At 42.9% G+C, this 26,375-nt stretch overlaps 1 protein-coding gene across 1 annotated transcript in view; it reads left to right on the top strand.

Annotated features, from left to right (window-relative positions):
- The window catches only part of LOC308090608 (FRAS1-related extracellular matrix protein 2-like), a gene marked incomplete at its 3' end in the record, with an annotated part of 169,103 nt that overhangs the window by 127,871 nt on the left and 14,857 nt on the right, over nt 1–26,375 (top strand). Inside the window, exons 12-18 of the mRNA XM_080435850.1 lie at nt 187–351; nt 2,962–3,144; nt 10,177–10,307; nt 10,566–10,724; nt 16,089–16,392; nt 22,022–22,153; nt 24,218–24,570. Coding sequence (XP_080291976.1) covers nt 187–351; nt 2,962–3,144; nt 10,177–10,307; nt 10,566–10,724; nt 16,089–16,392; nt 22,022–22,153; nt 24,218–24,570 — 1,427 coding nt within the window. The remainder of the gene's footprint in view (nt 1–186; nt 352–2,961; nt 3,145–10,176; nt 10,308–10,565; nt 10,725–16,088; nt 16,393–22,021; nt 22,154–24,217; nt 24,571–26,375) is intronic.

The following is a 26,375-nucleotide window of genomic DNA, read 5'->3' as shown; positions in this document are numbered from 1 at the left end:
CCTAAGCTTATAACCCTGGACGCTACTCTCCCCCTGCCAGCCTGGGGAGAGCCCCGAACTGAGCTCATGGTCTTAATGGGTTAACATACTTAGAGTAACTTTCCACCACTGAGTAATCCGTGTCTTTGTCCCATCATCATCCTCATCATCCTCCTCCTCATCCATCTGTTCCTTGTTGCCCCGCAGGCGAGACGGAGAAGCCGTGCATGGTGTCGCTGGTCGATGACACGCTATTCGAGGAAGGGGAGGAGCTAAGGCTGGTCCTGGGGGACGCCAAGAGCGACTCGCCGTACGGGGCGTCGGTGGGCGCTCTGAAGGAGACCACCGTCCTGATAACAGACACCGCAGACAGTAAGTAGTGGAAAGACACAACGCAAAGGTCGTCAAGGGTTAAACACTTTAGAAAAAAAGTCATTTTAGGGGTTTAAACTTTAAAGGGATAGTTCACCCCTAAAATGACTTTTTTTCTATGGATTAGTCACCCCATGGAGACTTGAATTCATGGCTGTTTTTTTCGCATTCCTAAGCCAATAATTTGATGACCAGCGGACCGGTAGGCAGCGGTTCCGGTAGGAGATACAAAGGAGACTCTTTGGGTTATTCCTATAGTAAAGACATTTCTGACATCTCTGCTCATTGGATGTTGGGGATGGGGGAGGAGTCAGAATCACTACAAAAGAAGACATTAAAAATGACATTGACGGGGAATAAGTAAAGGTGTAAACAGTGACATCAGCTGCATGGCATAGTGTGGACAGGGCACCAAGGCTAGCCTTGTTCATTACATTACATTACATTACAGTCATTTAGCAGACGCTTTTATCCAAAGCGACTTACAATAAGTGTATTCAACATAGGTAGGGAACGAAAACTACTAATCACCAGAAGTCTTTAGTGCATTTTCTGCAAAAACAAGCAACCAAGAGTATACCTAGCGCTAAGGTAAAAGTGCAATATATCAGCTACCTATTTCCTTAAACAGATGAGACAAAATAGCTAAATCAAATGAGCATGAGCTAAAACAAATAAGTGTATCGACTAAACAAGATCCAATAAACAATACAGGAATAGAAAACAAGCGTTCGTACAACTAGTTAACAACAAGTAGGTCAGGCAGAGAGGAAGGGTAGTGTTTCCTGAAGAGGTGAGTTTTCAGCCTGCGGCGAAATATGGGCAGTGACTCTGCTGTCCTAACATCAGTGGGAAGTTCATTCCACCACTGTGGGGCCAGAACAGAAAAGAGTCGTGACCGTGTGGATCGGCCAGAAGGACCCTTGAGTGACGAGGCAATCAGTCGCCCCGAGGTGGCAGACCGAAGTGGTCGGGCAGGGGTGTAGGCATCGACCATAGCCCGGAGGTAAGAAGGAGCTGTTCCTTTCACTGCCCTATAGGCTAGCACCAGGGTTTTGAACTGGATGCGAGCCGCTACGGGGAGCCAGTGTAGAGAACGGAGAAGGATGGTTGTGTGGGAGAACTTGGGGCGGTTGAACACCAGACGAGCCGCAGCTTTCTGAACAAGCTCCAGAGGTCTGATGGCAGATGCCGGAGCACCAGCAAGGAGGGAGTTGCAGTAGTCCAGGCGGGAGATGACGAGAGCCTGGATGAGCACCTTGTTCCAGACGAATCTGCCATTGCAACAAAAAAAAAATATTTCTCTCCCTCCGAAGTTGTGAGGGACCAATCAGGTCCCAGTATGCAAATATGGGGCGGGTTTATTATATATTTTTAATTTGCCCCTCGGAAATGAATGCAGGTTCCACACAGAGATTCCAGACTAATATCTATGCAGTGATATTAGTCTGGCCATGCCAGGCTGCACCAAGGCCACTGTGGCCTCAGGGCAGATCCATTTCTGAAAGGCATAAGGGCAAACCCAGAGCCATATAAGGAGAGTTGCGTCACCTCTGTTCACTTCATCGGGACAGTCTTCTACAGAGCCTTCTATTGGCGAATAATAGTGACAAAGCCCTGAACCTGGAAGTTTACGGAATGCATTGGAGTCTATGAGCGTTTGTCACTATTTCGAGTGTGACGCAACTCTCTAATACAAGGCTCTGGGCAAACCGAGGGGCCTCCGTGAAATTCCTGCCAGGGGTCCTTTAGGGGCTTCCAGGGGGTCCCCAGCTAAATGATTAGGAATCAAATGGACCCTTATGGGTCTGTATCTCAGAGAGTGAACAAATGGAACCAAATGGACCGTTACGGGTCTGTAACTCTGAGAGTGTACAATTGGAACCAAATGGACCCTTACAGGTCTGTAACTCTGAGAGTGTACAAATGGAACCAAATGGACCCTTACAGGTCTGTAACTCTGAGAGTGTACAAATGGAACCAAATGGACCCTTACAGGTCTGTAACTCTGAGAGTGTACAAATGGAACCAAATGGACCCGTAAGGGTCCATTTGGTTCCATTTGTACACTCTCAGAGTTAAGTTAACCACTATACTTAGTCCCATCCTTTTTCCTTCTACGCCAAATCTCTGGCTGAAAATAGCAAGCTTGTAGATCAGCTATTTATTTGCTGAATGTTGACCTATTATGAGTGACATGCCCAGAATATGGACGCTAGGTTATCATGTGGTTAACACTATAAAGTGGGGTCCATAACCTCATGCATATCAGACTTTCAGGGGCTCTTGGAAAAAAAGGTGCAGATCACTTTCCATTTCAGCTTTCCTATTCCGTCTCAATAATGGAAGAAATGCAAAAGACCCACTCTCCTTTATGAATACATGGAAGGATGGAGATGGATGGGTGGGGAGGTGGGAGACAAGAGTACCGGCTGCACAGGGTGGGCGGGTGGGTAGGTGGGTGGCGGTAAAGGATTGAGGGTAATTTCTCAAAGTGTCAAAATTTTAATTTCATAATTGAACAATACCTAATGATCTGACAAATCTGCCCTCTCTCTCTCTCTCTCGCTCTCTCTCTCCCTCTCTCCCCCCACCCCGGCACCTTTATAGAATCCATCATCCGTTTTGCGGAGACCAAGTTCAGCGTGAGCGAGCCCAAGGAGGCGGGCGCCCTGGCCACGGTGAGGATCCCCGTGGTGCGGCTTGGAGACACCTCCAAGATGTCTGTGGTGCGAGTCCACACCAAGGACGGCTCCGCCGTGTCGGGGGAGGACTACTACCCCATATCCCAAGGTACATTAGAGCTACAAGTATAGCTTTATAGTAGGACTACTACCCCATATCCCAAGGTACAGTAGAGCTACAAGTATAGTTTTATAGTAGGAAGCATGACACAGAATCTGAGATCACAAACCCCCCCGGAGCAGAGCATGAGATACAGTTATTACATGAACATAACATTGAACATTTCAATTGCATGAGTTAAGATAGATACCACATATCACAGTACAATCCATAGAATCATGGGGAGAGTGAGCTAGCACGTGCCTACCTGAACTATCGCTACGCTGGATTATTGGCAGCGCCGACAGCAAGAGGAAGTACCAACCGCCAATTTGTTCAGCTGCTTGACACGTGACATACAACATTGCCCACATAGTGCTGCGCGTAAACCTCTTGAGTGTGTATCTGCCTGAACTATTTAAAGGGATATTTCACTTTCAAATTACATAAACATTACAAAAAATTATAAAACATTTATGAAAAAAGTAATGGAAAAATCACGGCCCGCTCACGCATTAGAAGGACATTCTAATGCGTGAGGGGGCCGTGTTTTTTCCATTACTTTTTTCATTCATTTTTCATTAAAAAAATGAATGTTTATTTTATTTGAAAGCAAAATATGTCTTTAAATTGTGTGTCTGACTCTGTGGCGGACAGACAGGCGGGTGGGTGATGGATTGTGCTCGAATAGTGCCCAAATATGCACTGCCATGCCTGCACTTCAGCGCAAACTGGCATTATTAGGTTTTTCCCGGAGATCACCGCGAGCGCATAATATCAGCCGGATTATGCCCAAGCCGGCGTTGTTAGGAAACGGTAACTGTTGTTGTGACCAGAGCTTTGATGCGTTCTCCGTCTTAATGGATTAAATCATATGCTGTTGCGGGGTTTGTCAATTTGGACCACCGTTTTTCTCAGCAAAGCCACTTCCTCATGCATGGCTGTATTACTGTACTTAACCAACCCCCATGAGTGCAGACCTGCAGTATAAAGAGAAACACACACACACACACACACACACACACACACACACACACACACACACACACACACACACACACACACACACACACACACACAGATGGGTACCAAAACCTGCACACACTGATCATGTTATTGTCAGCGCAAAACAATAACCCCGGCAACGGGAGAGAAGAAGCCGAAAACACAGAGCGAAAAGCATTTAAGAGATAACCAGCCCTCTATAGCCTATGGGCAAGGCATCCCTCTTCTTACTGTGTCTCCTTCCTTGTGCGTATTTGGCAGCTCCCAAAGTAGGATTAACTTAAGGAGTTAGAGAAAGTGTTTTCGACTGAAACGACCTGCCTTAACCCATTAAGACCGGGAACGCATTTGTGTCATTTTTTTTTACATTTCTTTGGCTATTCAAAAATAGCAGATCTACAAGCTCATAGCGCGGCACCGAGTGCCGCGCTATGAGCTTGTAGATCTGCAATTTTTTGGGGAAATCGTGAAAAAATCTTTGAATATATGTATTTTTTAAAGCGAATATTTGTAACTCAAATCTTTGCTTCTGGGGGATTCTGCTACTTCTAAATCCTAACAGTTTCCTGAAAAAAAAAAATGTTAATATAATATCAGTGGTGCTCAAACTTTTTCATGTCAAGGTCCCCCAAAATTATATGTATTTGGCCGCAGACCCCCATCTCAAAATATTTTGTTCCAGGGACCCCCCAGAAGAAAAGTTACAATTGTTCGCTTTAAAAAAGATATATATATTCAAAGATTTGCAGACATTTTCACAACTTAAAAAAAAAATGTAGCTGATCTACAAGCTCATAGCGCAGCGCTCGGTGCTGCACTATGAGCTTGTAGATCTGCCATTTTTTGAAAAGCCAAAGAAATCAAAAAATGACACAGATGCGTTCCCGGTCTTAATGCGTTAAAGGAACGTACTGTACCACAATTTATGGAAATGGTAAAAGATTGAAGAGAATGGGGGGGGGGGGGGCAGGGTGGGTCATTGATTTTTAATTTCAGCCCCAGAAGAAGGAGAAAGGTAATTTAAAGCAATAGTCCGAGGGAGGTTTCATGTAGTTTTTAATTGAGTTTGAATATTCTCCTCTGCTCTGTCAGTGGGGAGACGCTCTGAGAGCAGCTGTCTCTGATCTGGATTCACCTCAGCTCAATCAAGGTGTGAAATATATATGAATGTATGCGGCGCTTCCCGGTTGAAATTATGGGCCCCCCCCCCTGCAGCTACCTACCGCTATAATTCATATTTCCCAGTGGTTTTAACCCATTAAGACCGGGGGAAGAATCTGTGTCATTTTTTTAGATTTCTTTGGCTATCCAAAAATAGCAGATCTACAAGCTCATGAGCTTCTACGAGCTTGCACATCTGCTATTTTTGAAAATGTGTGAAAATTGTTGAAAATCTTTCAATGTATATATTTTTTTAAAGCCAACATTTCAACTCAAATCTTTGCTTCTTGTGGGGTGGGGGTGGGGAGGGGGGGTCCCTGGAACAACACATTTTAAGATGTGGGTCCGTGGCCAAATACGTCTATCTAAAGTATGTTGCTATATCAGTGGTGCTCCAACTTTTCCATGTCAAGGACCCCCCAGAATTATACGTATTTGGCCGTGGACCCCCATCTCAAAATATGTTGTTCCCGGGACCCCCAGAAGCACAGATCGGAGTTGAAAATGTTCGCTGTAAAACATATATATATATTCAAAGATTTCCACACATTTTCCACGATTTTTCAAAACAATTTAAGATTTATAAGCTCATATAGTGCGGCACTCGGTGCTATGAGCTTGTAGATCTGTTATTTTTTAATAGCCAAAGAAATCTTAAAATGACACGGGTGCGTTCCCGGTCTTAATGAATTAAATCATATGCTGTTGGGGTTTGGCACTTTGCACAATATTTTTCTCAGCAAAGCCACTTCCTCATGCATGGCTGTATTACTGTACTTAACCCCCACCAGGGCAGACCTGCAGTATAATGAGAAACACACACACACACACACACACACACACACACACACACACACACACACACACACACACACACACACACACACACACACACACACACACACACACACACACACACAAAACCTTGTGGCCAAATGAGGCCATCTGACTTTTTTTCTTCATTTATTTCCCTAAGAAACTAATTTCGAATATAGCTGGAACCTGGCTCGTTATCCAGATTCCTAGACGATCAATAAATACTGTTCTCTGATGGGCCCCAGCTGGCTTTACTTTTGTTTGATATTATTCTAACGCCGAGTAAAAAAAATAAAATAATGGCCTGCACTCTCACAATCATTTTGGATCATTTTTAAAGGATCAAAGTCGTTCAAAAATGTGTATAGCCCATCAGGGGAGCTAAATGACATAGAACCCTTATTCAGTGTGTTTTGTGCTGTATGGAACAAATCAGACAGATTCATTGATCAAAAGTCAAGTCCTGCAGTGCTCCGCAGGCAAGTTTTGAATGGAGAGCATCTTCTCTGTCGGGTGGAAACCAAGTCCAAAACTTTTTACCGTTACTTTTCAGGATTCAAATTATCACATGCACACTTCAAATAGACTTAACCAAATAAGACACTGGAACACAACCAGTGGTGATTTCGATAATATACGGACTATAAAGTGCACCTGAATATAAGCCTCACCAGCCAAATGTGTGCATATACAAGCCGCACTGGACTATAAGACGCAGGTGTGAAATCCATGGATTAGCCGCACCATTGTATAGGCTGCAGGGTTCAAAGCATGGGAAAAAAGAAGCGGCTTATAGTCCGGAAATTACGGTAAGCACATTTACTCAAGTACTGTACGTAAGTACAATTCTGAGGTATTTTTTACTTTACTGGAGTATTTCCAATTTTCAGTAGTTCTTTTACTCCACTACAATTATTAGAAAACTTTAGATACAAGTTACTTTGTAGATTTTGATTATTATTACAAAACATACATTAACCACTTCAGCCCTATACACATTTCGGTCATTTTAAAATAGCCGATCTACAAGCTCACAGCGTCACGATGCGACGCGTTGTAAGCTTTTCTTTACCAAGTAAAAGTATCAATATGCAATGTAGAAATACTCTGTTACAAGTAAAAGTCCAGAATTTAAAATTTACTTGAGTAAAAGTACAAAAGTATTGCCATAAAAATGTACTTAAAGTACTAAAAGTAGAAGGTATGGAGCAATGAGGAGTTTTCAAGTGTATAAAATGTATAAAACTATTTTGAAAATAGCAGATCTACAAGCTCACAACGCATCGCATAACGTCACGTTGTGAGCTTGTAGATCTGCTATTTTCAAATAGCCAAAGTTTAAATAGGGCTGAAGTAGTTAATGTATGTTTTGTAATAATAATCAAAATCTGCAAAGTAACTATTAACTAAAGTTTTCAAATAATTGTAGTGGAGTAAAAGTACAATACTTGCCTCTGAGATGTAGTAGAGTAGAAGTAAAAGAACCGAAAATTGGAAATATTCCAGTAAAGTAAAAGTACCTCAACATTTTACTTAAGTACAGTACTTGAGTACATGTACTACTTAGTTACTTTCGACCACTGATGTCCAGGAGGTTGGCATCACCCAACCTGAGGGAGCGGGACCGGGCGTGGCGTTGGAGGACTTCAGAGAGGTATAGCGGGGAGCCCGGTTGTTGAGGGCCTTATAGGTGGTGATCAGCCATATAAGACATATAGACATATAGACATATAGACATATAGACATATAGACATATAAAGGTAGACGCCTCCTCCGACTCTGAGGCGTCTGTATCGCGGCCGCCATATTAGAGGGGGCACGCTTCCTGACTACTGGCCAATCACAGCACGTCTTTTTTCCGAGACTTGGCAGAATCTAGTTGTAAAATATAACGGGATATTTTTATACAACTAGATTCTGAAAAGTCCCGGAAAAGACGCGCTGTGATTGGCCAGGAGTCAGGAAGCGTGCCCCCTCTAATATGGCGGCCGCGACACAGGTCTCTCCAATGAACTGCAGCGGCCAAGGAGGTATCTAGGTCTCTATATCTATGGTGATCAGTATCTTGAAATCTGTTCTGTGTTTGACTGGGAAGGTCAGTTAAGGTCAACGGAGGAACTCCTGTAGTCCACCATCAGCTCATAATTGGTTGTGTTGGCATTGGGAGCGAGGTCATGACCTCCTGACACCACAGTGCCAGAGATCTGTCCTCGGCCCGTGCAGGCTAGACCCCCCCAGGTCCCCCTGGACCCCCTAAGGGCTAAGGGTCTTATTTGGTTTGATTTGTACAGTGAAATTAGCGCAAAGGATTTCACTGTGTGGCAAAGTATTATGTGCACTAATTGGCTTTAACCCATTAAGACCGGGAAAACATCTGTGTGTCATTTTTTGATTTCTTTTGGCTATTCAAAAATTTAAAAAAAAATAGCACATCTACAAGCTCATAGCGCGGCACAGAGTGCAGCGCTATGAGCTTGTAGATCTGCATTTTTTGAAAAATCGTGAACATTTGTGCAAATCTTTGAATCTATATATTTTTTTAAAGCGAACATTTGCAACTCAAATATATATATTCAAACTAAAGATTTGCACACATTTTCACGATTCTTCAAGATAAAATAGCAGATCTACAAGCTCATTGTATATCTGCTATTTTTTAATAGCCAAAGAAATAAATAAAAAGTTACACAAACGCGTTCCCGGTCTAAATGGATTAAGCCATTAGAATGCCAAATGTTAGTTTGGTTTGGTTAGTGTTCATAAAGTACATACGGTAGATCGTTAGGAAGAGATATTTTTCACTTGCAGCAAAAAGTCCATTAATATGTTCGTTTCCCCCACTGCGCTCCTCTCTCTCTCTCTCTCTCTCTCTCTCTCTCTCTCTCTCTCTCTCTCTCTCTCTCTCTCTCTCTCTCTCTCTCTCTCTCTCTCTCTCTCTCTCTCTCTCCACACATTCTCACACACACAATTAAAGACTAAAGTCCCTGAGCAATCAGAAATATATGAATGCATAATGCATGATCCAGGAAACACAGTTGGCTGTCTGGAAGATTATTATATTGTACCAGCATATGCTTTTATATAAATCAATACAAGAGTGTATATTACTTTTTTCGCTGATGCATGCATGCGTGTGTGTGTGCGTGTGTGTGTGTGTGTGCGTGTGTGTGCGTGTGCGTGTGCGTGTGTGTGTGTGTAGAGCATAGCAGCTTGCAAATTACTGCTCAATCTCCTGCATTATAGGCAGTCGCTCTATTTTGCTAGGAGAAGGCGCTTCCTGTATCCATCATTTTCCCGCTGTTGGTAACATGGCAGATGAAAGTGTACGACCTAGGGGGTATGGTGGCGCAGTCGGTAGCACTGTCGCCTCACAGCTAGTCCTGGGTTCGATTCCTGCCGGGGACGCTGTGGGCGCTGGGGGCGTGTCCTCTCCTCCTGCGTCTTCATCAGTGCCCATACCCCAGGTGGGGTTGGTGAAAGGGCCTGATGGAGGGGAAAGGAACTGGTTGGAATAACGTGTTCCTTCCACGCGCTACGTCCTACCGGGGAAACTCCCCTCTCTCAGGTCACAGGTGATAAGAAGCGGCTTGCTAGCTCCTCATGCATTGAAGGAGGCATGAGCTCAGTTCTGGGCTCTCCCTAAGCTGGCAGAGGGAGAGTAGCGCCCATGATTACATAGGTAATTGGCACTCTGTGAAAAAAGTGGGTTACAAAATCGTGGGATAAGAATTGAGAAAATAATTGAAAAAAGTATGACATTTGTTGACCGTGAATGTGTCCATGTGTGTTGTTTTCATTTTTTTGTTTTTGTTTGTAGTTTACATTCTGTAAACTTGTTGGAGTGGAGCCATGCACTGATGTGTTATTCAGAGTGATGTATGGTATCAGAAGCAGCTGGAAAATATTTGGGCCCTTATCATGTATTATTATCATGTATAACTGATCATGTATAACTTTGGACTCACATTTGTGTGTGTGTGTGTGTGTGTGTGTGTGTGTGTGTGTGTGTGTGTGTGTGTGTGTGTGTGTGCGTGTGCGTGCACGTGCGTGCGCGTGTAGATGTTGTGTTTAAGCAGGGCGACAGGGAGCACGTGGTGGAGGTGGACGTGCTGTATGATGGAGTCAGAGAGATGAGGGAAGCCTTCACCGTTCACTTGAAACCTGATGAGAACATGGTGGCTGAAACACAGGTAACAGAGAACAGACACGCAGTACAATACAGCGCCACCTTGTGGAAACGCATGATGTAGTGGAGTAGAAGTAAAAGTATTGGAAATTGGAAATACTTAAGTAAAGTACAAATACCTCAAAATGTTACTTAAGTACAGTACTTAAGTAAATGTACTTAGTTACTTTCCACCCCTGACTAAAACAAATTCTTACCATTTGTCCTGCAAACATTCTAATCTAAGCCTTCCCCCTGAACGTTGTCCTCTTGCTGTGTTCAGGTGACCAAGGCCATCGTGTACATCGAGGAGACCAACAGCATGGCGGACGTCACCTTCCCCTCTCTGCCTCACGTGGTTTCTCTGCTGCACTACGACGACGTGGCCCGCACCCCCCACAACCTGCACCCTCCTGCTGGGTACCCCGTCATCTGTGTCACCGTGAGTCTGGCACTAGTCGGTCCACTTTCCAACACTGTTTGTTTTAAGGTTGTGTCGTGTTGGAAGACATGCTGCTTCGGTACCTTTGTTTTAAGGTTGTGTTGTGTTGTTGTGTGGATGGCATGCTGCTTCAATCAGTACCTTCATTCACCCCCGGCCTGCAGGGATCTCTCCAGCCTAATCGAATCTAATGGAATCTAATCTAATGGAGAGACGGCGGATGATTGAAGGAATCAAATACAGATAGTGTATTGATTAACACCCGCAGCGCATGGATCACATGGTGTGCTGCGTGCGTCGTGTCCTTGTCTCCCCTCAACTGTCTGTCTCCTCTCAGCTTATCATCACACAATAATCACAATGTTAACTTTACATCAGTGTTGATTTCGTCGACTAAAACTATGACGAAAAATTTCTGTTGACTACCTTTTTCACTACATTAAACTACATTAAAACTAAATAAAAACTAAGCTATGATGACAAAAATTAAGACTAATATATTCATCAGCAAATAAAAACTAGACTAAAATGTTATGGAGGGACTAGTGGAGAAGAGATCTTGTGTGAGCGCGGGTGTCACAGACCGAAGATAGCTGATCTACAAGCTCATAGCGCATCGCAGTGTGACCCGTTGTGAGCTTGTAGATCGTCTATTTTCGGCATGCAGCTAAGTGAAAATCTTTTCGACACCATCACGCCAAAAATAGATTTTAGCCGACTAATCACCTGTAAATTTAGTCGACTAAAATCTTATTATATTTAGTCGCCTAAAACTAGACTAAAAGTAAAACAAATTCAGGTGACTAAAATATGACTAAAACACACAACAAACTGAATTTTATTCAAAAGACTATGAATAAAACTAAATCAAAATTTGCTGTCAAAATCAACACTGCTTTACATTATACAATATCACAATAGGGATGTCATGCTGTAGGATATAGAATATCTCCACACTGGGGTCCCAAACCAAATGTGTTTGAAGTGCAACGTTTCGACCACCATGGTCTTAATCAGGCAGCCGGCATGATTAAATCGGGCTGATTTAAGAGCCTCTCTCATGCTGTTAGGTACATTTTTCCCTAGTGAATACCAGTCCATATCTATCGGTCAGATGTGAATTAATTACATCAACTTCTTATTAAAATAATATTTCGGTTTATTCCAGAGAAGAGATCTTACAAGCATTGGAAAAGCGTGGTTCCAGATATATTCTTCTGACGTAAAAACAGAGATACAGAGTTATATACACATACAGGGTTACGCCTGGCGTCATCACGTCTTCCGTCAGTTGTGACTCTGTCACATTTATGCACAATTTTTATAACAACAAAACCTGTGTTAGAAATGTTCAACAGTCCAACACAGATCGGTGATATGGGAGTTCTGTACCCCATAGTTCAGACCTCATGGCTGCAACAAGCACAAGCGAAATCATAACAAATAGGCAGAAACTAAAACAATATGGCTCCCAGAGGCACAGCCAATTTGAACCATACTGACATACAAATGGTACACTTTAGATCCATCAGAAAATGGTACAAAGAGGTGCTCGGGTGTTGCAGTGGTAAAGTCACTGCCCACCACCACGGAGGTTGTGGGTTCGAATCCACCGTGGTGCATCCGGCTTTGTCGAGCGTCTACACGAACACAATTGGCCCGTGTTCAGGGGAGGGAAGCCGGGCTGGGAGGGTGGTATCGGTCATTGCACGTACTCCTACGGGCTGGGGCGGCACCTGTCAGCGGGGAGTGTTTAGCGGGAGGAGTAGGACGAAGGCCCTACGTCCTCCCGGTGGGGGTTCCTCACTGGCAGGTGAGTCAGTAGGATACAACAGCAGTGACAACACAGAAATGTGTGCGGGGAGGAATTAATTGCGAACGCGGAAGGAGGCGCGGAAGGAGGCGCGGAAGGAGGCGCGGCGAAGCCGCGCCTCCGCCCAAGTGGAGCCTACTATGAAACTCTGCTCGGCTTGTGTGTGTGTGTGTGTGTGTGTCTGTCTGTGTGCAGTGCACTGCCTGGGTGCGGCCGACAGAGTGCGCCAGAGTGCAGCTACAGTCAAAACACACACACACACACACACACACACAAGTCCGTAAATACACAATATTTTCGAGCTGCGTTCGCTTCCAGCGTTCGCGCGTCTTACTTGTTGGTATAACGACACAATTGTGGAGAAAAAAGGGGTAAAAAAATAATAATGAGACCCATCATCTGGCTTGTTCCTCACCTGTGTCCCTGTTCCCGTGCCACATGTAGCACGTCATTAGTACCAGCCACCTCTGTGGCTTGGGGTTTCCTCCCACAGTCAGGGGACACAGGTAGAAACACAGTTATTGTAGAGGTAGTGGTGAGATGGTACAAGCCAGAGCAGATGTAGAAGCTGTCACGACAGAGAGGGCTCTCTCTTGAGTGTGTGTGTGGGGACTGTGATTTATCTGTGTGCATCGATCAGACCCACGCACAACAGGTGTGTGTGTGTGTGTGTGTGTGTGTGTGTGTGTGTGTGTGTGTGTGTGTGTGTGTGTGTGTGTGTGTGTGTGTGTGTGTGTGTGTGTGTGTGTGTGTGTGTGTGTGTGTGTGTGTGTGTGTGTGTGTGTGTGTGTGTGTGTGTACGCGCGCGTACGCGCGTGTAGTCACACCCAGCCCAGACAGGCCAGGTGTGACAGGCTTAAATTAGCCATCCCCCCCATCCCAACACACACCTGCACACACACTCATATATATAATGTCACAGACGAGAACACAGTAGTAGAACAATAGAACCAGTTGGCCAGTTGTGTTGGTATAGATAGACGCTCGACAAAGCCATTTACAGGTTCGGTACTTAATCATATTAAGTACCGAACCTGTAGCCACGGATGTTAACTCGACATTCGGAACCTGTGTGTGCACTGTATTAGCCCGTATTTTTCCAAAGATAAGTATTTTAATCCCTTCTGTGTCGGATTCTGTCGCAGGTGAAAGCTGGTATTTCACTCGATGTAAACAGGATGTAAACAAGGAAATAAAACGGCATTCAGGCACAGACAGGATTAAAAGGCATATCTATTGGAAAATATGGACTAATACAGTGCACAGAGGTTCCTAATGTCAAGTTAACATCCATGGCTACAGGGTCATTATTTTATGTTTTTTTTTGTACACGTACAGAGAAGTTCGGGCTTTGACAAGCACCGTTTTACACCAGTCCACCACAGTGATGGAACACAAATGTTTTACTTAAGTAAAAGTATCAATACTGCAATGTAGAAATACTCTGTTGTAAGTAAATGTCCGAAATTCTAAATTTACTTGAGTAAAAGTACAAAAGTATTAGTATCAAAAGTAAAAGTACTCATTATGCAGAATGTCCCATTTCACAAGTTTTCGAATGAATAAAATGTATACAAATAATTTGAAAATAGCAGATCTACGTGAGCTTGTAGATCGACTATTTTCAAACGGCCGAAATAAAGGGCTGAACTGGTTAATGTATGTTTTGTAATAATAATACAAATCTACAAAGTAACTAGTAACTAAAGTTTTCAAATAATTGTAGTGGAGTAAAAGTACAATATTTGCCTCTGAGATGTAGTGGAGTAGAAGTAAAAGTACTGAAAATTGGAAATACTCAAGTAAAGTAAAAAAACTCACAATTGTAGTTAAGTAGCCTACAGGACTTGAGTAAATGTACTTAGTTACTTTACACCACCACTGCTCCACCATGAGTAAAAGCTGGACTGGAGGTGACCAGTGTTGTTCTCAGGAGACACATTACACAGCCCAGCAGCTTTCAGCCCCCCATGTCCCTCATGTCTTTATACACATGTAATAGCTTCTATACTCCCTAAAGCACAACGCACTGACGTGTGTGTGTGTGTGTGTGTGTGTGTGTGTGTGTGTGTGTGTGTGTGTGTGTGTGTGTGTGTGTGTGTGTGTGTGTGTGTGTGTGTGTGTGTGTGTGTGTGTGTGTGTGTGTGTGTGTGTGTGTGTGTAAAGGTTTTCACAGCAGGTCAGTTAGAAGGTCTCCTTGGAGACCGGTCAGACGAGATGTTGTCAGAGTTGAGTGCTGCACAGCGCTCATAGTGTTTACACACCTGTCTGCACAAACACTTACAGTACAGTGTGTGTGTGTGTGTGTGTGTGTGTGTGTGTGTGTGTGTGTGTGTGTGTGTGTGTGTGTGTGTGTGTGTGTGTGTGTGTGTGTGTGTGTGTGTGTGTGTGTGTGTGTGTGTGTGTAAAGGTTTTGACAGCAGGTCAGTTAGAAGGTCTCCTTGGAGACCGGTCAGACGAGATGTTGTCAGAGTTGAGTGCTGCACAGCGCTCACAGTGTTTACACACCTGTCTGCACAAACACTTACAGTACAGTGTGTTTGTGCGTGCACGCGCGCGTTATTTGTGTTCATTCCGCCCTACACACACACACACACACACACACACACACACACACACACACACACACACACACTCTCTCTCTCTAAATCCAATTTTCAATTCAATATTCTTTATTGGCATGAATGTTGCAAAGACAATATTGCCAAAGTAATAACATAATAAAACATTTACAATTCATACGGATACAAGAATAACACAGTCATATTATAGCAGCTTGTGCCAAGCTAAAACCCTAAAGTAAGGTAGCCTACTCTTACTAAACATTACCCCCGAAAAAAAATAATATATAAATTGAAGTCAAGAGTTAAATTAAGGTGCCATTATTTAAAGCTTAGCTGTGGATTTATCCATACACTCTTACAGGTACAAATAGTCCAACATCTAACTAGGCTTAATAAAAACTGCAGTATTAAATAACATATCGTTGCTGTCCGGCAAGAACCAGCTAACTCCATTTTTCCGCTTTTGCATTTTTTTTCCATAAATCAGTGCTATTGAACACCCTTTACGTCTGTGTGTTGGTAAAAAAAGATATTGAACCAATGAAAAGTATTAAAAAGTGCCTCTGACAAAAGCAGCTAACTCCATTGGATCCTCAAACTTTCTGCTAAACCAGCTAACTCCAGCAAAGGGGGGTGGAGTTAGCTGGTTTTGCTGACTCCAGGCTCCACCAGGCTTTTGACCTCCAACCTCATTGTGAGCTTGGAGGTCCATTTAGCTGTTCTTATCAATGATGAACAAAACCTCCTAACTCCATTTCTGTTTCGTTTCCTGAAAAATGAACATTTTGGAGTTAGCTGGTTCCTGCCGGACAGCAGAGATATTCAACTCCTTTGAACTCTGTTTCAGAGACATAGAGACCACCTTCTTCTTCTTCCCTTTCTCTTATGGAAATAACAAAAAACTATTTCACCCACTGTTTTACACCTGTAAACCTATGTGTAAAACTATAAAGTTGATTCTGATTCCCCCCCCCCCCCCCCACACAGGCCTGTAACTCCAAGTACCCTGACTACGACAAGACGGGCTCCATCTGCGTGAGCGAGCACATCAACGACACGCTGACCCGCTACCGCTGGCTGGTGAGCGCGCCGGCGGGGCCGGACGGCGTCACCAGCCCCATGCGGGAGGTGGACACCGACACCTTCTTCACCTCCTCCAAGATCATCACCCTGGACTCCGTCTACTTCCAGGCGGGGAGCAGGGTGCAGTGCGCCGCCCGGGCCGTCAACACCAACCGCGACGAGGGCCTGGAGCTCAGCAGCCCCGTGGTCACCGTCAGCCTGGAGGAAGGTGAGGAGGAGGAGGAGGAGGGATGGATCATGGAAGGATGAATGATTGAATGACGCTATACTGAAAATATAATCGTCTATGCAGTGGTGGAAAAAGTACTCAAATTCTTTACTTAAGTAAAAGTACCAACACTGCAATATAAAAATACTCTGTTACAACTAAGTAAAAGTCCAGGATTCTAAATTTATTTGAGTAAAAGTACAAAAGTATTGGCATGAAAATGTACTTCAAGTATCAAAAGTAAAAGTACTAAATATTTGAAAATAGCAGATCTACAAGCTCACAACGCGTCACGATGCGACGCGTTGTGAGCTTGTAGATCGGCTATTTTAAAATAGCCTATGTATAAAATAGGGCTAAAGTGGTTAATGTATATGTTTCATAATGTCATAATTCATATCTGAAAAGTAACTAGTAACTAAAGTTTTCAAATAATTGTAGTGGAGTAAAAGTACAATATTTGCCTCTGAGATGCAGTGGAGTAGAAGTAAAAGTATAGACAATTGGAAATACTACTAAAATTGTACTTAAGTACAGTACTTGAGTAAATGTACTTAGTTACTTTACACCACTGCGTCTATGTCGGGTGGAAACCTCATTCCTCATACCGTTACTTTTCAACAGTGTTGATTTCGTCGACTACTATGACGAGAAATGTCTGTCGACTACTTTTTCTCACTGACGAAAACAAGAAAAAGACGAAATAAAAACTAAGCTATGATGACTAAAACTATGACTAAATATACTGACAATTTCTTCAACAAATACAACCTAGACTAAAATGTTAGGAAGGGACGAGTGGAGCAGAGATCCAGTCTGTGCGGGTGTCACAGACCGAAAATAACTGATCTACAAGCTTGTGAGCTTGTAGATCACATGCAGCTAGGTGAAAATCAGCCATTTCGATGGCATGCACGGCCCGGCAAAAACATATTTTAGTCGACTGAATCAACTGTAGATTTAGTCGACTATAAACTTATGATATTTAGTCAACTAAAACTATACTAAAACTAAAACATTTCAGATGACTAAAATATGACTAAAACTAAACAGAATTGTATTCAAAAGACTATGACTAAAAGTAAATCAAAATTTGCTGTCAAAATCAACACCTGCTTTTCAGGATTCCTTCTCAATCCTAAAAAAACTATTCTGAAAAAACGTACATGTCAAAATCTTCCCAGTTTTAACGGGTTAAGTAGGGCATTAATTCAGGAAAAAAACATAAATAGTTGAAGTATGCAGTTCTTGCCAGAAAGCAACAATACAACAGCTGTGTATCACAGCTGTATTGCACGTTGAACCACGTAAAATACGGACGCACGCGGCAAAAGAAACATTTGTCATTTCTATGCAAAGTAAAATTCCCCGTTGTGATCCTATTTTTGATACTTCAGTGTGTTGAGTCATGTGTTTTACTGCTCGCTGAGCAGGGCACTAGCACTTCAAGTTGCTCTTGAACGCTCACAATAAAAGCAGCACTTCAAACATGGGTTTGAAATAGTTTGAATATAGTCGCTTAGCAACAACAGCAAAGGACCAGCTATTGCCATCAAGCCCCTGTTAACACATTAAGACCGGGAAAGCATCTGTGTCATTTTTAGATTTCTTTGGCAATTCAAAAATAGCAGATATAGAAGTTCATAGCACGGCACCGAGTGCCACGCTATGAGCTTGTAGATCTTTTTATTTATTTATTTTTTAACATTTTTGCAAATCTTTGAATACATATATTTTTTACAGCGAACATGTTTAAGTCCAATATTTACTTCTGGGGGGGTCCCTGGATCAAATCACTTTGAGATGGGGGTCTGCGGCCAAATACATATAATTTTGGGGCTCCTTGATATGAAAAAGTTGGAGCACCACTGATATAGCAACATTTTAGATTTAGAATTTGGCCATGGACCCCCATCTCAAAACCTTTGAAGCAAAGATTTGAGTTACAAATATTCGCTTAAAAATATATACATTCAAAGATTTGCACAAATGTTCATGATTTTTTTTAAATAGCAGATCTACCAGCTCGTAGCTCATGAGCTTGTAGATCTGCTATTTTTGAATAGCCAAAGAAATCAAAAAAATTACACAGATGCGTTCCCGGTCTTAATGGATTAATAGATAGATAGACACTTTATTTATCACCATGGGGAAATCTGTTTACAGCGCTATTAATACAAAGCATTTCATCACAACATGACAAAGGTCCCTGCTATATATACATATACTCTCTTACACATATCAGTGGAACTGCCAGCACTCACAATAATGTCCTTCAGGTGCTTTGATTTAAACTGAACAATCAACGTGCATTTTTCAACACAAAGCCGCCTTCAGCGTTTATAAGTATTTGCATTAAATGCGTGAAGAGCTCTTTGTGCTGAAACGCGCACGGTACGGTATACGGTGATTGTTTGCATCCCGTGCCAATTAAAATATATACCTGAAGGACATTTACGTGAGTGCTGCTGACTTGAAAATAATCTTTTAGACTTTGTTTTGCCAACCGCTAAAGAAACCAATACACTTGCTATATATATACATGTTCAACATTTTTCAAATATTTGAAAGAATAGAAGATATACAAGCTCACAACATGCTATGAGCTTGTATATCTGCTAACATACATACATACATACATACATACATACATACATACATACATACATACATACATACATACATACATACATACATACATACATACATACATACATACATACATACATACATACTAGGGCTTTCACGACTAGAGATTTTTACAGGTCGACTAATTTGACCCAGTGGTAGTCGACTAGTCGAATTTATTTTTATTTATATTTTTTTTAGGGGGGGGCATTGTTTTAATGCCATCCTACTACTATATTACTATTATTATTATCCTCCTGCCCTTATTTTTATGGCGTTTTAAGGGAAGCGCTTCTGGCACAGCAGCACAGCACCACAGCAGCGTCTCCAAGGATCCCCATTGCCCAATAATAGGCTTTTATTGGGCATACTTTTGACCCCCTTTTGATACAAAATAAAGTCAGGAGGATAATAATAATAGTAAGATGGGCCATTACTATGGCATTAAAACAAATTTTTAAAATATATATTTTTTTCAACTATTCGACTAGTACCAACAAGGTCGACTAGTGGTTATACTAGTCGACTAGTCAACTAGTTGGTGAAAGCCCACATACATACATACATACATACATACATACATACATACATACATGCATGCATGCATGCATGCATGCATGCATGCATGCATGCATGCATGCATACATACATACATACATACATACATACATACATACATACATACATACATACATACATACATACATACATACATGTCATATATATTTACAGTATAGCTAAAATCTAAAATGACACAGATGCTACCCGGTTTTATTGGATTATAGTACTGTCTCTGATCACACTCAATACAAGCTCTAGCTCTTTACTGGCTATTGTTCCAGTTTTCTTTTCTTCCTTTTCTGTGCCTCAGTAGCATTGCAGCAAAGAAACCACACTCAATAAAAGCACAGTCAGACATTCTGAGCATTTTATTGTGGACAACAAAATATATCAATTTCTATTAGAAAGTATGTTCTTTTGTGTGTCCTCAGTGTTCTATATGAGGTCAGACCACCAGTGGTGGTAAAAGTACATTCTTTACTTAAGTAAAATTATCAATACTGCATTGTAGAAATACTCTGTTTACAAGTAAAAGTCCGGAATTCAAAATGTACTTGAGTAAAAGTACAAAAGTATTGTTATCAAAATGTACTTAAAGTATCAAAAGTAAAAGTACTCATTGTGCAGAATGTCCCATTTCACAAGTTCAAGATGGATAAAACAATATTTTCAAAATAGCCGATCTACAAGTTCACAATGTGTCGCATTGCGACGCGTTGTGAGCTTGTAGATCTGCTGTTTTCAAATGGCCGAAATATATATAGAGCTGAAGTGGGTAGTGTCTTTTGTAATAATAATCCAAATCTACAAAATAACTAGTAACTAAAGTTTTCATAATTGTAGTGGATTAAAAGTACAATATTTGTCTCTGAGATGTAGTGGAGTAGAAGTAAAAGTACTGAAAATTTGAAATACTAAAAATTCCTCATATTTGGACTTAAGTACAGTACCTGAGTACATGTACTTAGTTACTTTACACCACTGCAGACCACCACAGGTCCCATTCAAGCTTTATGGACAATGAAGCACAATGCCAGGGTACTTTGTAATGTGAAACACATTGTATTGGCTCCTCATTGATAAAAAGCAGGATGAGAGGATTGCAGCTCTCTCCAAAAAATCAATACACATTTTTCTTTGTTCCATTATGATACTGGCCGCCTCTCTTCATTGGCTGCCTGTCAAATACTGAATTTCTCATTATTAAATACTGCATGGGCTGGCTGGCTGGCTGGCTGGCTGGCGTGCGCACACACACACGCACACACACACACACACACACACACACACACACACACACACACACACACACACACACACACACACACACACACACACACACACACACACACACACACACACACACACACACACACACACAAACTTTTAGTGGGTTTCACTAGTTTGTCAAATAATCAAGAATTATTTTGTGACATTTATATAATTATATATATGTTTTAAATGTTTTGAAAGCGAAAGTAAAACATTGTTATGTCTGTCTGTGGGTTCTATAAATATTGAACCTTACGGTTATTTACCATTTAAACCCCAGCTTGTAGCGTAATTATTTTCACGCAGCTTCGTTGAATTCTCCAATCTGATTGTTCAATTAAGCGTAATTCTATGCTGTGTTATTTCTGTACAAGACAGACAGACATGCTATGCTGTGTTTGTTTTGTTTGATTGATTGATTGATTGAAACCTTTATTTATTCTCGAAAAGAGCACTGAGGTTTGCCCTCATTTGCAATGCTGTCGAGATTGTCGAGACACACAAAAATCAACAATTAAGACACATACAGATGTAAACACAGCATAAGACAATACAACGCTTACGACGTCTTAATCAGGCGTCTAGTGTTTACATTGTTATGGATGCAGGCCTAATCATAGACCGTAGAATTGTACAATAAAAACATTAAAACTGTTTTTGAATCAATATTTACTGCCGTAATTATTAATTAAGCTTGTAATCTGTGCTTTTTTCATTGATTTAAACAGACAATAAATTAAGAAAAAAGTTTCTTATTTCTTAAATTCTTATTTACAATGGCAGCGTGGTAAAGGCTGGGCAGGGGCAAAACAAATAAGAAAGAAATCATATTCAAGTTTGAAAAGCAGATAAATAATTTAACAGCCGATTACCAACAGGCAATGCAACAACAACAAAACGAGATCAATATACAAATATACACAGTGTTTTAAACGGCAGCAACAAATGGAAAATAAATGAGTATGTTAACTTATCCCATAACCAAATAATCTAACTCCACTTCTAAACTACCTTTAGTTTCTGGAGAGAGGGAAGATGATGTCAAAAAGGCATCCTTCTGTAACTTTCTACCTTTAGTTTCTGTTTAGGCAGATCTGTTTCCTCAGTTGTCGATCTCTAGTCCGCTCTACTTCAGCTCTTGACTCTCTGTGTCTGTGTGATGATGTAGGAATGTGTCAGCCTCGCAAGATGGGGACCGTGGGAGCCGAGCCCTTCTCTGCCAAGCTGCGCTACACCGGAGCGGACGACCCCAAACACCCCAACCTCATCAAGCTCACTGTCACCATGCCTCACATGGACGGTGAGTAGTACCACCACCACCACCCCCCTGTAAGACAAGGGTTCCCAAACCTTTCAGAACCTCACCCCCCCAAAATAATCAGATTTGAACTAGGGACTCCCCACCTGGACAAGCTGGAATTGTAGGAGTTCCGCCATTACATTACGTTTGACTCGGTTCCACAGATATATATTGTGAAAATAGCCGATCTACAAGCTCATATGCGAGGCGTTGTGAGCCTATAGAGCGGCTATTTTCAAATGTTTGTCTATTTCTTAGGTAATAATTTGACAATTTGGCCAATGTTTGACAATTTTTTCATAGTACAGTTTGTTGGTTACTTTTGACGTAGTAATGGTCTTATTATTAGTTAATTATTTTCATTTTAAAAGGTCTTAAAAGTCCTTAAATTGTCACTTTAGGAATACAGATACCCTGTATACAATACTGTATGTTGGGTTGTTTACTGTTGAGTGACAAAACAATGTTGCACATTAAGCTAATCTTCTGGGGACCCCCAGTTTGGGAACCATTGACCTAGATGACAGAAGAAAGTGACGTGACGTTGGGCAGGATCTAACATCCTAGGGGGGGCCAGGAGAGGGGGGGAGAGAATGACGGCCAGAGTATGGAATCGTTGCCATCAAGCGCGGTATCGAACGCCGGCAGAAACCTGCAGCGTTCTCTGGTTACTTAAAATTCCCCCTGTGGTTTTTAATCAGTTTCTCTCTCTCTGCCCGTCCAGCCACCCTCCCTCCTCCCCCTACCTCCAACCCCCCCCCCACCACTAAACACTCCTCTCTCACACTCTTTTTCTCTCTTTCTCGCTGTCTCCCTCTCCACCTCTCCGCTCCACTCTTCTATTGTGGAACTTTTAGACCAATCTCCCAGCTCCAGGTCACTGCAGATCTGACAGTCAGTTGTACATGAAGACTCCATGGTCTAGCACAGTGGTTCTCAACCTTTTCAGGCACCTGATTCGGATGCTATCAATGCATTGAATGGGACATTATCACGTTTTATCAGTTGAATGGGCGAAGTAGGCGACATACTGACCTACCCGCGATTTATCAGACCATTCATTGGGCATAATCAGGAAATACTGACCTACCGACGGAGATGACTTATAAATATAAAGTTAAGTTTCGGTTTCGGACCATGACGGAGGCGCGCAGTCGCAACGTTCAGCACGGCAACTCACTCGCTTTAGCTCGCACGGTGGTGCTTCACGTGGCTCCAGTTCGCTTGAGCCTACTCAGCGCCGTCCGAGTTATATACCGATAGGCACAGAATCGTAAATCATGTTGTGGGGACTGCTCGTCCCCACAACATGGGGACCGTACCTTTGCTGTGTAGGCACTGACGTTGTGGAACAAACTTCCTTTAAGGATCAAAGCTGCCCCCCACCCTGGTCCTTTATTTTCATTTTTTTATTTTTTTAATAAGAGTAGCCAATTCTTTTTTACCCCTTTTTGCTCCCCAATATAGTCATTATGCCAATTGATTCTAACCTGACTCAGTCAGATGGAAGAAGCTTGCGTCACATTTGTTTCACAGGCTACTTCCATCTGGGACCTCGATAGCACAATCGATGAAGGGGCGGTCCCTTTTTTTATTCAAGCTACTTGGCAGGTGATTGGATGATCCCGCCCCTAGCAGCCGCTGATTGGTTCAAACACGCAGCGGTGCGGGCAGCTCTACTGTCTGAGCGAGTCCAGATGGAGGCTGTATTGTGAAGTCAATACCGCCCCCATCTGGCGGAGTCAGGTTAAATTGATTCCTCCCCACACACATTTCTGTGTTGTCGCTGCTGTTGTATTGCCAGTTGCGAAAGTGTGTGGAAATCCTTCATTCTTGGAGATCTGCAAAACGTATAAAAATGTGAGAAAACAAAAATCAATGATGTCTTATAAGTTTCACAGACTGACAAACTGAGACAAACAATGTATGTATCTCACCCACCCTCCCTCTCTCCCAACTTTCCTCCCTCCATTCTCTCCCTCCCTCCCTTCCTACGTTCTCTCCCTCCCTCCCTCTGTTCTCTCTCTCTCTCTCTCTCCATCTCATATACTGTATATATATTAGGCATGCTTCCGGTCATCTCCACGCGGCCGCTCATGAACTTTGACCTGACCCTGAGCCCGGACGGCACGCGGGTGGGCAACCACCGCTGCTCCAACCTGCTGGACCACGGCGAGGTGACCACGGGCCACGGCTTCATCACGGCGGCCACGCAGCGCGGCGCCGACGACGACGGCGCGGGCGGCATGGGCGGGGACGCCGTGGCGTACCAGCACAGCGCCGCCCTGCGCGGGAACAGCACCCTGCGCTTCTACAAGAACCTCAACCTGGAGGCCTGTCTGTGGGAGTTCACCAGCTACTACGACATGTCTGAGCTGCTCACCGACTGCGGAGGCACCGTGGGCACCGACGGACAGGTGTGTTGTGTGTACGTGTGTGTGCGTGTGTGTGTCCGTATTTGTATCCTATCCTATATTAAAATGGGGGTGGGGGGGACTGACCGTGGACCGCGGCAACACATTCTCACAGATAGGCGTCAGTCATTGCCCTTGTCATTTTCACTCTAATGCGTCACTATAGGACTACAAAAACTACAAGGCACGTATTGGAGCTTCAAATACTACTCGAATCAAGAGTTTGGCCAGCTGCCTAAGTGGCTAACCTGATAGCAGTGCTTAGCTAGTAACCTCTTGTGATTGAATCCTACCATGGGTCTGACTTTTTTTTTCTCTCTGGACTATCTGGAGGATTTGGGTTAGGTGGTACACAAAACTCAGTAGCACAGGCTGCGTGAAGAGGATTGTGTGTAGGAGGTCATCTGCAACACAGATGCAAGGGGACTTAAATTATTATTAATAAAACGAAATTAAAGAAAAATCTTTCTCTCTCACACTACAACTCTCTCTCACAATTATGCCAGTGTGCCAGTGATTACTCTCTCCTTTGCCAATGGTGGCACCTGTGTATATATTATACTTAGTTATGCACCGGCAAAAGAAAGGGTGTGTGTGTGTGTGTGTGTGTGTGTGTGTGTGTGTGTGTGTGTGTGTGTGTGTGTGTGTGTGTGTGTGTGTGTGTGTGTGTGTGTGTGTGTGTGTGTGTGTGTGTGTGTGTGTGTGTGTGTGTGTGTGTGTGTGCGTGCGCGCGCGCGCGTGCGTATAGCCTTCATCTGTGTACATTTGGGCCAGCGGTGGCCTAAAGGTTAGAGGAGCGTTGTTTGTAAAGTTCGTGGTTCGATTCCACAGACCGGCAGAAACAATCTGGGTGGGGAAGTGAATGGCCACCACTTACCTCCCCCCAACACCAGTATCAGGTACTGTACTGGTCAGTTCCCAGTACAACAGTATCAGACTGTGGTTGTACTGGTCAGCTCCCAGTACAACAGTAGAAGACTGTGGTTGTACTGGTCAGCTCCCAGGTTTTAAGGTGTGTGTGTGTGTGTGTGTGTGAAGCAGGGCGTTCCTGAAAAAAGGAATTTGTTTCTCGGTGAACCTCCCCTGGATAAACAAAGATTAAAAAAAAAAAAAAAATTATACAAGCTTTGTGTGTACACCTGTCTCGGCATTTGTTTCAACAGCAGAGTGTGTGTGTGTGTGTGTGTGTGTGTGTGTGTGTGTGTGTGTGTGTGTGTGTGTGTGTGTGTGTGTGTGTGTGTGTGTGTGTGTGTGTGTGTGTGTGTGTGTGTGTGTGTGTGTGTGTGTGTGTGTGTGTGTGTGTCTGAGTGACAGACAGTCTCATTCCATCCTTTCTCATGGGCATTTCCAGCTTGTCAACATAACACAGCCACGTAAACACTCACACACACACACACACACACACACACACACACACACACACGCATGCGCGCGCGCACAACGCACTGTGTAATCTGGCCACCTGTCAGTCCGTCACCCTGGTTCCCTCACTGCTGTTTATCTATTTTACGCTTCATGTGAACATCCATTTTAGAGGTCACAACATCCTCTTCTGTGGAGCGGTTGACTTCTCACTGAAAGTTCAAACCATTCCAGAATCATCTACATTTGTGCATTAATGTCCATAAGAGGGTGAGAGACATAAGTACTTGTATAGAATACAAATATTATCTCTGTAAGGCGGAAACCTCATATCTCCATATTCTAACGTTTTGAGTTTTTTTAACGCCCTACATGATCATACTACAGCGTCACATAAAAGCATCAAAAGTAGCAGATTTGCGCCGCGTTTGAGCTTGTAGATCTGC

Source organism: Gymnoscopelus braueri, assembly GCF_963280865.1.
Source record: "Gymnoscopelus braueri genome assembly, chromosome: 8".
NCBI lineage: Eukaryota > Metazoa > Chordata > Actinopteri > Myctophiformes > Myctophidae > Gymnoscopelus > Gymnoscopelus braueri.
This window is presented reverse-complemented; position numbering and strand designations above follow the sequence as displayed.